This window comes from Salvia splendens, chromosome 21, assembly GCF_004379255.2.
Source record: "Salvia splendens isolate huo1 chromosome 21, SspV2, whole genome shotgun sequence".
Taxonomy (NCBI): Eukaryota; Viridiplantae; Streptophyta; class Magnoliopsida; order Lamiales; family Lamiaceae; genus Salvia; species Salvia splendens.
The window spans coordinates 22,434,212-22,448,142 of record NC_056052.1 but is presented as its reverse complement, the minus strand read 5'-3'; the positions used below and the strand labels follow the sequence as shown (position 1 = coordinate 22,448,142).

Sequence of the window (13,931 nt, the reverse complement as noted above, 5' to 3'; positions counted from 1 at the left end):
TTTATGGCTTTATATGTTCTCTGAGATGACTGACCAAACCTACATTGTCTTATACTTACGTGGGTAGCCGAAAGATGATGTGGAGAATTGGAAGCTGAAAGTGAGAGGAAGAGCTGAGATGAAGTTAAGTAATGCAATGCGTTCCCCATACTATGAACGAGCAGTGAAGGTGTCAAACAAGCTTAATCAAGATGAAATAATGATTTATTATTGGCTTATGACAACGTACAATACTAATGAGTAAGTTGCTCTAAAATCTGTTGAGGAACTCATTAATAGTTTCCAATAAAGTTGAGTCACTTGTTGCACAATTGTCTGTTAGGGACAAGCTTGTGTATGATGATGATGTTGTGGAAGTTCGGATTATAGAGTTCATGTCATTGTTCCCACATACTGAGATCTCAAGTGGTATAGTTAGTGCATGGTGCTCCGTGCTGAACAACAAGGAGGAGATGAAAGCTCATTCGTCACCGAAAAGACTGTTTTTCACAACTTACCCTGCAGTGAGTAAACAAAACATCTCTCTAATGCTACTGATTTATTATTGGTAAGACGTAATTTTGGTTACAAATTGAATCGCGTGCAACTACTGTCTTTTTGGTGTCACGATGCAGCTTTACACGGTTGTGAAGGTGTCTGCAGAGGTTGATGAAGAAAAAAGATTTAATACTTTTGCGATGAACCTTGATGAGGAGGTTAGAGAAATACCAAACTTCAAATGGGTAGACATAGATCTGGTATGGTCCTAAAATATCTAACACAACGTTTTTTCTTTTCTTGTATAACAATGTGACATATTGATAAGTTCACTGGTGTATTTTGGGAGACAGGTCTTCTTCCCTTTCTGCGTATTTAAAAGAGACTACACTGTGTGTTTTTGTTTCGCAAGAAAAGCAGTTGTTATCATTGATGGTTCGAAAGAAGGAGATGATCGTGACTTGAGATTGAATTATGGCGACATACCTGAAACACTGGTAGGTATCACAAACACTTACGTGCGTACGATTTGCTGTTTAATTTTTTGAATCGTGATTTTCAAATTGTGATTGGCAGAGAGCGTTCTTTTGTAAATATTTAACAAAAATTGGGTGCCACATTCAATGCAAGACTGTTTTGAACGTGCCTATACATAGGATGAAAATGAGTTGGAGAACAACCTATAATGTGGAGGACCGTGGTGTGTATTTGATGAGGCACCTGGAAGTCTACATGGGCGAGAGAGAAGGCCATTGGAATTGTGGTCTATCAAACAGAAATAGGGGTGCAATCCAGTATTTAAGAGCTAAATACCGTTGTGCGTTGATGTTGGCCGATAATAATCACAGTTCATTTTTTAATAAAACAACGGCATCCATACATTACGCAAATGACAGCAAGACAATGAAGATAGATGTTGAGAAGATGATTGCGGACTACAAAGCTTCAGTTTTGGATTTGTCTTAGAATTTTAGATTCATAGACGGCTATATCGACATTATTTATTTGTTTTGAAATTTCAGATTCTAGAATTTCCACGTATCACACAGGTTTGATGTTGGGATACGTCATTGGATTCTATGTCTCACATCTTGGTCTATGTAATTTACAAGAACTTGGTTTGATTCCGAATTGATTTTGAAGTCCTATCTTTACAATGCAGATGTGTTACGATAATGTAGTATGGGTTATTCGACGTGGTAAATGTTGGACATAATGTTTGACACTTTGACATAATAAGATTTAAGAATAACACTGAATACATGTAATTCTGAAACATAAACGGGTCATTATAAGAAGTCAGGGCATTGTGATGATAAATAAGAGTCGGTATAAGAAAAAGGCTGAATACATGTCATACTGATAACATATACGAGTCATTATAAGAAATAGTATGAATACATGTCAGTCTAATAACATATACGAGTCATCATAAGGCTCTTAAAAAGCTTAGACAAAATACTTGATAGTTTCTACTAATTTTGACAGGTTTGAACTCATTCCAAGGATTTTTCAAATGGAGTGTCTTCTGAACTCACACCTGCCTAATGTATATTATACATTAACATCAAAGTAATTACTAAAATCATATTACATGAACAAAAAAACAAGAAGTGTTACTGGAAAGGTTTCTTCAAGAATGGGGTCATTCTTTTATTTTTTGTCAAAATGTTTGTATTCGATTCATCTCTTCAATCGAGAAATTTAAATCTCAAGTTCAATTGAGATAGAAGAAACCAAATTAACAAAAAGCATATAAAACTAAACAAAGCTGCTCCTGCAATGTGAAAAGCCCAAAAGCTTCAAGATCGAATTGAACCATAATCCTTCCAAAGCTTAGCAATTCTATAATCCAATTCAGAATTAGATCTGAAATAACAAAAGATGCTGAAGAATTCACGCATATACAAGGCCGCAACGAGTCTCAAAACAGTTATTAGCCCCCGAAACGAATATGGCTCACAAAACAATCAATCTAAAAATGATAATTAGTACGTAATTAAGTCATAGTAGCTGATGTCTGGTTCAAATTACAAAAAAAGTCTGAAACGGTTAAAAACAAACATCAAATTGTTCCATAAAGAGTGATAACAGATAGTTTGATAAGAAAAAAAAAACTATAAAAATATGCAAAAGCATAAAATCAAATTTCAGACTCCCTTCTTGATCTCTGAAGTTCTTTCTCTTTAATTTTGTCGCAATTCCTTGAATCGTGGTGACCCCACTCATGGCATTTCTTGCATTGGCGCACAGGTTTGTTCTTTAGCCGCATAGCTTTTTCTAACCTTGGTTGGAGCCTACTTGCATGCCCCTTCGTCTTTACAACTTCAGGAGGATGAACATCAACAACAAGGGGTTTCTCCCCACCATAAAAAGACTCAATACGCTGCTTCTTTTGTGCAGCTGACAATACCACACCATCGGCAAAAATTTGCTGCCTTACATCACGAAGTATAGAAGTCAATTCATGGGTTTGATCAATATCGATAGAAACAGCTTGGTACAAAGACAACATTTCACCCAACAAGATAGACGAAGCCTTCTTCTTCTCATCCACATAGATATGAGTACTCACATCTTCACAGTCAACACCATGAGCTGACTTTACTAGTGGGGACTTTAACCATCGACCTCCAATCAAATTGTCAGGAATCAACTTAAAGTTTTTGTGTTTCAACACAAGGAAGATGTGACAGCATACAAGACCAGTTCTCAGAAACATTTTGCAACCACAATGAAAGGCAAAATCCAATTCTGAGTATGTAACATTCCATGTGTTTGAGAAATGATCTAATACCTTGTAGATGTCATGAGTGGATTCATTTGATATCGCCAAAATACTGCAATGATTGTATGCCTCCAATATTTGTTCTTGAATTTCCTTGAATGCACTGTCAGTAAATATTGTAGAAGCATACTTTTCAATAGGCCACTGTGTCTTCAATGTCGATGTGGTATTAGCATCCATATAATCAAGCTTTGCCGTTTGGTACCTTTGAGCCTCCAAAGCATTGTTGAAGTTCATTAAGAACACAACAAGGTTAGCTTTGGACTTGCTATACCTCGTAAAAAAACTATTCTGCGACTCAGAAACAGAGGTTGTCTTTATCAAAGAACTAGCAGGAAAGTCTCTAAAGTATGCTGGAACCCAATACTGTCTTGATCGAAACATTGTAGAAAACCAATCCGTGTCTTCAAGTCCATATTCCTCCATAATCTTATGCCAAGTGTCTTCAAACTCGGTGGATTCAATCAACTCGGACCAGACACATGAGTTTAACTCCTTCTTAAAATCTGTATTACCAAGCAATGATTTTGGGACCTTCTCAGCAACTTTTGCCATGATGTGCCACATACACCATCTATGACGTGTGTTCACAAGGACCTCCTCGACAGCAACCTTCATTCCCAGGTCTTGGTCAGTAATGATCAATTTCGGAGCTACACCCATGCATTTCACAAACTGCCGGAATAGCCAGGAGAAAGAGTCTGCACTCTCACTACAAAGTAGACCTGCACCAAATGTCATAGCTCTTCCATGATTGTCCTTACCAGTGAACGGAGCAAATATCATAGAGTACCTGCAAAAAAATAGTCTTTCTAAAATCAGACATGGGAGCTGGAGTTTGACAAGCTAGAATATCAAACAATGGGTCAATACAAAAACAATGAATGTCATACCACGAAATGTAAAACTAAATGTGAAAACAAATAAGCTTAAAACATGTACCTGTTGGTTGAGTAAGTAGTGTCAAATGAAACAATGTCACCGAATAGCAAAAAATTCTTCTTTGATAGCGGATCACACCAAAATAAATGTGACATTTGATGGGTTGGCGAATTTCTGATGGTAGTAAATGCTGGTAGAGAATAAAGACTACGACACAGAGATTTACGTGGTTCGATTTACTGAGGTAAATCTACGTCCACGGGAAGAAAAGAGGGCAGAGTTGTATTGCTTGATCTGTTTTCTACAGCTTACAATACAGACTTGCTATTTGATCTTTTTATCTCTAGAGAGCTTAACAGAACTTAACTTTATCTATCTGATCTAGGTTCTATTTATACATTGAACCAAGATCGTGGCATGCAGCACCATTTACTAGGTAGTGGATGTCGTGGAGATCGTGGCGATCTTGCATGGGTTCACTATCCTGCATGAGTTAATGACTGCTTGACACCACTAAATAGATCGTGGGTGTAGTGGAGGTGGAAATCCTGCATGAGTCCACTATCTCCTAGTTCGGTCGAATACTGAGACCGAACTGCTGAATTATTGCCGAGCAGCTTTTGCCGATCTGAGAGTAGAGCTTGATGCCGACCTGAGAGCAGAGTTTGATTGGTTGGCTTTTACCGAGCTGTAGGCTGGGGCCGAACTCTTTGGTTATGCCGAACTGAACTCTTTAGTCATGCCGGACTGATACTCTTTAGTCATGCCGAACTGATACTCTTTCTTGGGCTTTAGGCTGATGGGCTTGTTTAGTACGTACTCCATCAACATTCTATCACTAGAATCGACCTTATATTCAGATCGGTTAAGACGCATACTTTGTGAGCATAGAAGTATGGCCGCAGTCTCCTTGCTGCATTTACTAACGCCAGAGCAATTTTTTCCAGAGGTTGATACCTTGTTTCTGGACCTCTTAATGCTCGGCTTGTAAAGTAGATGGGAAACTGCTTTAGGCCTTCTTCTCGTACAAGCACCGCGCTAATGGTTTGATCGGATGCCGCTAAGTATAAGAAAATCACTTCGGCATCTGTTGGAGCAGAGAGAATTGGAAGCTCGGCTAAATAACTTTTGAGCTCGTCAAAAGCCTTTTTCTGCTCGGCTCCCCACTCAAACTTTGGTGCCTTTTTTAACACTTTGAAGAACGGCAGTTGCTTTTCGGCTGCTTGGGAAAGGAATCTATTCAACGCGGCTAGACATCCAGTTAGTCTTTGCACATCGTGTATGGACTTCGGCATCGCCATGTTCTGAATAACTTGAACTTTTGAGGGATTTGCCTTGAGTCCGTCCTTTGAAACCCAACAACCCAGAAATTTTCCCGAATCTACCAAAAAGGTACATTTTTGGGGGTTGAGTTTAAGGTTGGCTTTTCGGAGCACGTCGAGAGTGGATTTGAGGTTGTCTTCGTACTCCGAAGTGCTTTTGCTTTTGACAACTATGTCGTCGACATACACTTCAACCTGTTTTCCGATTAGGTGCCGAAAAAGCTTGTCTACCATCCTTTGATAAGTGGCTCCGGCATTCTTTAAACCGAATGACATCTTTTTATAAGCGAAAATGCCGAAATCGGTAATGAAAGCTGTTTTCGGAGTGTCACTCTCATCCATCAACACTTGGTGATATCCTTTGTATAAATCAAGAAAACAGAAAATTTCGAAGCCGATCAAAGCTTCTACTTTTTTATCTATATTCGGAAGGGGATAGCAATCTTTAGGACAGTGCTTGTTTAGATCGGTAAAATCTATGCACATCCGCCATCCTCCTTCTTTTTTCTTGATCATCACAGGATTGGCCACCCAAGAAGGATATTTCACCTCGAATAGTACATCCGCTTTTAGTAATTGGCGGACTTCGTCATGGATGACTTGGCTTCTTTCTGCCGCAAAGAGTCTTTGCTTCTGTTTTACTGGCCGGATTGAAGGATCAATATTTAACCGATGAGTGATTACCTCGGGGGGCACTCCGGTCATGTCCAACGGAGACCATGCAAAGACATCTTTGTACTCCTTGAGGAGCTGAATGGTCTTTTCCCGGAGTAGAGGCGTTCCTGCGAAACCGATCTTGACCGTTCTGGATGGATCATCTTCGTATAACTGAACGGTCATTGAGTTCGGCTCTGAAGTGACTTCGGTCATCTCGCTTGCCTCTGACTCCGGTTGCTGTGATTGCTATGCTTGATGGTGCCGAACCGATTGCTCGGCACTTTTAAGCGCAATCTGCAGACATTCTTTTGCTCTCTTTTGATCACCTCGGATGACCGCTATCCCACCTTTAGTGGGGATCTTGATGGTGAGGTGATAAGTAGAGCAAACGGCCCGAACTGTGTTGAGCCAGTCTCTCCCCAGGATGATGTTGTACGGGGACCGAGCTTTCACCACAAAGAACTCGATCATCGTATTGGAGCTTGTAGGCGCTTTTCCCACCGTGATCGGAAGGCTGATAATACCTTCAGGGCGGGTGTCCTCCTGGGCGAAACTTTTCAGAGGAAGTGGAGCCGGACTGAGCCGAGCTGGATCTACTTCCATTTTATCGAAACATTCTTTAAAAAGAATGCTGACTGACGCTCCTGTATCCACAAATACTCTGTGGATCAGTTTGTTTGCCACTCCGGCTTGAATGACAATAGCGTCTTGGTGAGGAGAGATGGCTGGGACGGGATCAGCATCTGAAAATGTAATCACTTCGCCTTTCTTCAGCCTTTTATGTGTTGGCTCCTCTTGATTGGAACCTCTGCGTTCTGCTTTTAGGGACGACTTAGTCTTCCCGGCAGGGAGAGCATCAATAGTCTGGATTACTCCATCATATTGCGGCTCGTCGTCGTCTTCGGGATCCTCATGCCTCTTCGGGTCCTGAGGATTGCAGTTCGCACCTCTCTGCCTTTTGTTCTTTTTCGGCTGCTTGCTTTGGTATTTTTTTAACGTTCCTGTTTTCACAAGAACATCAATACCTGCAGCTAAATTTCGGCACTCCTCGGTATCGTGACCGTGGGCTTGATGGAAGGAGCAATATTGATCCTGAGGTCGCCGCGCGGCTGATTTCGTCATCTGCTTTGGTTTTTCGAACATATCGGAATGTAGTTCGAAAATTTCCGCTCTTGACTTGTTTAATGGTACGAACTGAGCGGGCGGCTTCTCAGGATTGAGACGTGGCCCCAATCTGCCTTGTACCGGTGCCCTTTGAATTCTTTCAAAAGGAGTTCGGCGAGGAAGCACCTGGCCGCTTTGATCGGGCTTCTTTTTCTCTTCTCGGGATGAGCTGTCTAAAGACCGTTTTCGACGGTCTGCCTCATCCGCACGGGAAAACTGGTCCGCAATGTCCCACATTTCTTGAGCTGTTTGCGGACCGCACTCCACGAGCTTTCTGTAGAGAGCTCCGGGCAGGATTCCATTTTGGAATGCCGAAATGACAAGTAGATCATTGAGATTATCTACTTGTAGGCATTCCTTATGGAATCTCGTCAGGAAGTCGCTGATCTTTTCGTCGCGACCTTGACGTATAGAAAGCAGCTGAGCCGAAGTAATTCGGGCTTCCGCTTTCTGAAAGAACCTCCTGTGGAAAGCATCCATTAGATCTCGGTAGGATCTAATGCTGCCTTGAGGAAGGCTGTCGAACCACCTTCTGGCGTTCCCGATGAGCAGCTCGGGGAACAGCTTGCACATATGGACCTCATTGAGACCCTGGTTCGCCATATTATATTGATAGCATCCCAAGAAGTCATGAGGATCCACTAGCCCGTCATAAGTCATTGACGGTGTCCGGTAGTTCCGCGGCAAAGGAGTTCGGGTGATATCGTCCGAGAACGGAGTCTTTAATGCTCCGTACATGGCGAACCCGACATCTCTTCGGTACGGAGGAGATGGAGTTCTCCTGTGGTTCCGGTACCGAGGAGGAACAGGAACATGTCGGGGTTGAGGATTCTTTCTCCTGGAAGACACGTCACTACTGCGGTAGTGACTTTCATGTCTGGATGAGGAGGGAGAATCCGCCGTTGTCTTCTCCGGCTGTTGGCTCTTCTGCAGGAAGGTTAAGAACTCCTCCTGCTTCTCGGCCAAGAACAGCTTGACAGCTTCATTTAAATCGGGCTGCTGGGAAGACTCGGTGCGATCTCTCCTGGAGTGGCTTGTTCCTTCTTCGTGAGAACCGGAGGTAGATGTCTCCCGAGGCCGTTTTTCAGACCTGCGAGCTGGACTAGCTTCCTCACGGTTATCACGAACGGTATTATGGGTGTTATGTGATCTGGTATGCATTTTTTTTTTTGGGGTGGAAAAAGGGTCAAAAATTCGCTTTATCACAAATTTGGTTCTCTGGTTCCCACAGACGGCGCCAGTGATGGTTTGGCGAATTTCTGATGGTAGTAAATGCTGGTAGAGAATAAAGACTACGACACAGAGATTTACGTGGTTCGATTTACTGAGGTAAATCTACGTCCACGGGAAGAAAAGAGGGCAGAGTTGTATTGCTTGATCTGTTTTCTACAGCTTACAATACAGACTTGCTATTTGATCTTTTTATCTCTAGAGAGCTTAACAGAACTTAACTTTATCTATCTGATCTAGGTTCTATTTATACATTGAACCAAGATCGTGGCATGCAGCACCATTTACTAGGTAGTGGATGTCGTGGAGATCGTGGCGATCTTGCATGGGTTCACTATCCTGCATGAGTTAATGACTGCTTGACACCACTAAATAGATCGTGGGTATAGTGGAGGTGGAAATCCTGCATGAGTCCACTATCTCCTAGTTCGGTCGAATACTGAGACCGAACTGCTGAATTATTGCCGAGCAGCTTTTGCCGATCTGAGAGTAGAGCTTGATGCCGACCTGAGAGCAGAGTTTGATTGGTTGGCTTTTACCGAGCTGTAGGCTGGGGCCGAACTCTTTGGTTATGCCGAACTGAACTCTTTAGTCATGCCGGACTGATACTCTTTAGTCATGCCGAACTGATACTCTTTCTTGGGCTTTAGGCTGATGGGCTTGTTTAGTACGTACTCCATCAACATTCTATCACTAGAATCGACCTTATATTCATACGTGAAGGCATCACAACTTTTCTTCTTCTTCCTTAGCTCATCTAATATCATCTGAGCATCATGCCCTTCAGCATATCTCCTAATGTCTCGGGTGTAATTGCGAACGTCCAATACAGTACACCCGACTGACTCATATCCACCCATCAATTCAGTCAACAATTTAAATGTTAGTGATGGACCAATATTGACACCAGCACAATCGGTAATAAATTTTTGGTGGACATCGTCAAGAACGCGATTGAGTCTCATGAATTTCTGGTGGTTTGGAAGCACCATAGGATGATTATGTTCTTCATTCAAATTCTTGATTACGTAGCCTCTGTCGGAGTCAAACTTGAAGGCAACCCTAGCTTTACAGCCGCATTTCTTGGATTTACGTCTGCGTCTAGCTTGCTTGTCTTGCACTCTTTTTTCACCTTCTCTACTACACGCCATATAAAACCATATGGTGAGTTGACCAATTTTTTTAGACCCGCACTTGAGGGTATCAAAACCAACATGTCGACCATAATTTTCATAAAACTGAATTGCTTTCTCCAATGTGGGAAAGTTACGACCAACAAAGGGTTTCACTTTGTTAGGGCAATCAGGGGTATGTAAATCTGAAATAAACAAAAATAGAGCATAAGAACACATCATAATAACAAAAGTGAGATGTGAAATCCGTTATGTGAAAAAATGCAGCGAATGTATGCATAAAAACACATGCAACCAGTTAAACATGAAGACATATTGCGTGCAATGAAGAGCATAACTACGGTATATTAAAGTCATAACATAAAAATAAAATATAAAACTTATGGCATAATCAAGGTTTAATAATGAAATTAAAACAAATCAATATATTTAACCTCCACAATTTGTATTATCAACACTTTCATCAGATGAAGAATAATTGTCACAGTTCGGCGGTGGGGGTGATCCAATTTCCATTAATGTGAGGCTCGATATAAACAAATCTGCAAACAATTTATGCATTCACAATCATATATCAAATGATAAAAAAAATTAACAAAAGAGAGAGAAGCTATGAAATGGGATATATAAGAATATTTCAATCTCTGGATGATAATTCCTAAAATTAAGATTTTAGGTGAATACAAATCTTACATTGGAGTGATGAATGAGGAGAGGTAAAATGGCAATCTGGTAGAAAAATTAAAAAAGATTACGAAACAATCGCTGAAGATGATGAACACACATTCTGAAATCGAGAGTTAACAAATATTCATATTTTATGGAAGAAGGTGAAAAAATCTGCATTTACTTAATTTGTTGTTGATTTTGCATTTGGTTGTGCCATAGCATCTACTCGTGAGATTGTAAGAGGCTGTCCCAAAAATCGCTGGAGAAGAGGATGAATAACTTGACAGAATGATTCGAGAAATATGGAATCAACTGAAGAAATAAAGTGAAGGAGTGAATCGTGGTTGGAAAATTTCACGCAGATATGAAGTGAGAGAAAGAGGTGATCATGGAGTAATCATACTGCATGATTAATGGAAATTCCATAACAACACAAATGTATAAGTTCCATACTAGCCTTATACGATTATTTTTATTTAAAAATGAGAAAGAAATGAAAATAGGACAGCCTTCAGATCTTGTCCTAAGATTAAAATAACGGCAAATCTCATGGACAATAATTAGCTTATGTTTGGTATTAGGATTGATTTTTGTATTGATCAAAAATCTATATATATATATATATATAGGAAAATGATCAATACAAAACTTGATCTCAATACAAAATCCAGACCAAATCCTGACCATGAGATTTGACAATCCAATGGTCAATAATTAAACAAAAACACGGAGGGTCATTGTAAAGCAGTTTTAGGTCATATTATAAACTTTGGGTTTGAGGTCATGTTAAGATCATTTCATGTCATCCTTACTATAATGACGTAAAAATAAGCTTACAATGACCTAAAAATGACTTTTGTATGCATGGATCAAAACCCTATATAGATATATATATATATATATATATATATATATATATATATATATATATATATATATATATATATATATATATATAAGGATGTGATCATATGATAACCCATATTTATGGTGATAACCTAATAACCTATCATTCTATGGACGAAATATATCATTTTATAAAATAGAATATCATTTTATGGATTAAAAGTATCATTCTATGCATGCTGAAAAAATATCATTTTATACTTGACTATAATTTTAATGATATTTATGTATACACTATAAAATGATATTTTTTCAGCATGCATAGAATGATACTTTTAATCCATAAAATGATATATTTCGTCCATATAATGATAGGTTATTAGGTTATCACCATAAATATGGGTTATCATATGATCACATCCCTATATATATATATATATATATATATATATATATATATATATATATATATATATATATATTAAGATGTTTTAGCTTAATTGAGTATTGAGATATATTTTCAACCACTCATCCACAATATTTTTGAAATGTCAATTACAAGTATATTATGTCAACTATGGGGTATTATCGTCATTTCATTTCTAAAATGGAGGATAAATAAGTTGTTGACACTTTATACAAGTTGTTGACAAACAAGCTGTTGACATTTTGCCATAAGTTGTTGATATTTTATATGCAGGCTATTGACATGTGTTGACATAATACCCCTAGTTGACATAATCTACTTGCAGTTGACATTTCGAAAATGTTGTGAATGAGTGGCTGATAATGCATCTCAATTCTTAATTAAGCTAAAAAATCTCGATTGGTCACGACCCTATATATCTATACATTAACATTATCAATTAGACTGGGTTTTGATCATTCACTCTTTGATGTATCAGTTCATACTTGACTATAATTTTAATACTATAAAATTAGAATACGTTTTAACTCTATTCTTTACATATAACATTAAGTATTTATTCTTGCATTAAATAATTTATTCTGTGCTCATATATTTAATTATAACATTAATATATAAAATGATTTTTCTTTTATATATAAAGTGACTATTTCTTTCTCTTTCGTGTGCGCACATACACTTTCTATATTTATGATCAACTTCTTCATCTTCTAACTTCAACCGATTTTTTGTTCAATCCCCATAAATCTTTAAAATATTCCACAAATTATTAAGAAAATGCATAGTACTATATTATACTCGCAACGAAAACCATCTTTGCAAAAACCATGCAGATTTATTCATAATAATTTCGGTAGAATTATCATAATTCTGCACGAATAATATAAAATACTTCATAAATTCATTAATCCATGACCATTACCATGGTAGGCAACAAGTATCAATACAACACACGTATCTACGTATTTAACATACAAAAATGATGTCACAAAGGTTACATTTAAACATATGCAAATGAATCATCGTTAGAAGATACTACTTCTCAATCCCAATCTAAATAGAATATTTATAATTTAGTACTGGATTTGATGTAGTACTATTATTATAGGAGTAAAGTGGACTAAATAAAGTAAGAGAGGAAAAAGTAGAAAGAGTGATGTTTATATATTTAGAAATGTGTCATTTGTAATGGGATATGCCAAAAAGAAAAATGTACTTCTCCTATCTCTTCGAGTGTGACGGATGAAGTAAATGATAAAATAATTGATGATATAGGAATAGGATAAATGAAACCAAAATTGATATCATATTCAAAATTATTAAAATATTATTTTATATTGAAATTATATAGAAAAGATTGATATAGATAGACTATTATTAGACTAGTGTATATTAACAGGTATTCAGTTTGTCAGATTATAAGTATCTCATAATAAAATATATTATTATACTATTTGATTTATGAGACTAACTCAATACTAGATTAGTAATTAGTAAATGATAATTAGTTATAGTCATTTTTCTTTAATTAAAATAGAAATATTAATTAGTAAATGATAATTAGTCATAATCATTCTTCTTTAATTAAAATAGAAATATGACTCAATTTATTTGGGACAGATGGTGTAATTCATAACTTAATCTTAAATAAATTATCGTATAATAAATAATTATATGATAATTAATATTGATTATAGATATCTTCCTCCAATTAAAATAATTTTATAATTTAATTAGTTCTGATCAATTAAAGAGACGAAAATACTTTAACACACAAAATAATGAAATAAGTATTCTCGACGAGAAATTTCGGAATATGGGATTAAATTCGCTGACCTTTCGAAATAAGGGATTTAATTCGCTTACCTTTCGAAATATGGGTCCGAGACATGCGAACTTTTCGGGATAAGGGTTTTACACCTTTTTATATTTATTCTCTTCATTTTTCTTATTATTTCCCTTCCAATAATTATAGATTTATTAAACTATCATTTAACCCATCTCTCAAAAATTTCATTTTACCTCCCTCCAAACGATTTGCGCACTCCGCCTCCGCCTCCACCTCCACCTCCACCCTCCACTTCGCCACCAGAGGGTAACTGATGCATAAACAAATCCTAGCAACAGTTGTTCAAAGTGAACGAGAGAGAGAATTAGTCATCTGCTTGCCAGACCTGGAGGAAGTAGCGACCATCTGTCCAAAGAGCTGCTTTATCTTTTCTGACAACAGCAGTGACTGCACTACCAGTAAAACCTGATATGTATGCTCTCCTTGTATAACACTCAGCAATAAATTCACTCTAAAATTGGACACGAAGCTAGTAAGATGTTGAAAC

General features: G+C 37.9%; 1 protein-coding gene across 1 annotated transcript; it reads right to left on the bottom strand.

Annotated features, from left to right (window-relative positions):
* Nucleotides 1-2,620: 2,620 nt before the first annotated feature.
* LOC121784382 (protein FAR1-RELATED SEQUENCE 5-like) lies at nt 2,621-13,789 on the bottom strand. The gene is made up of 5 exons (XM_042182529.1): nt 13,770-13,789; nt 13,618-13,694; nt 10,088-10,195; nt 9,196-9,838; nt 2,621-4,058 (listed from the first exon to the last, which is right to left on the bottom strand). Exons 1-5 carry the CDS (start codon nt 13,787-13,789, stop codon nt 2,621-2,623), a joined length of 2,286 nt encoding a protein of 761 aa, XP_042038463.1.
* Between the last annotated feature and the right edge of the window lie 142 nt (nt 13,790-13,931).

What these genes read in the sequence shown, in the direction of transcription:
- LOC121784382 (XM_042182529.1), bottom strand. Translation starts at nt 13,789, where the DNA reads ATGGTCGCTACTTCCTCCAG. An exon ending in ATGGTCGCTACTTCCTCCAG is followed by an intron (nt 13,695 to 13,769) that starts GTCTGGCAAGCA and finishes TTTATGCATCAG; the next exon opens with TTACCCTCTGGTGGCGAAGT. An exon ending in AGTGATAGAATGTTGATGGA is followed by an intron (nt 4,059 to 9,195) that starts GTACGTACTAAA and finishes ATTTTTTTGCAG; the next exon opens with GTACTCTATGATATTTGCTC.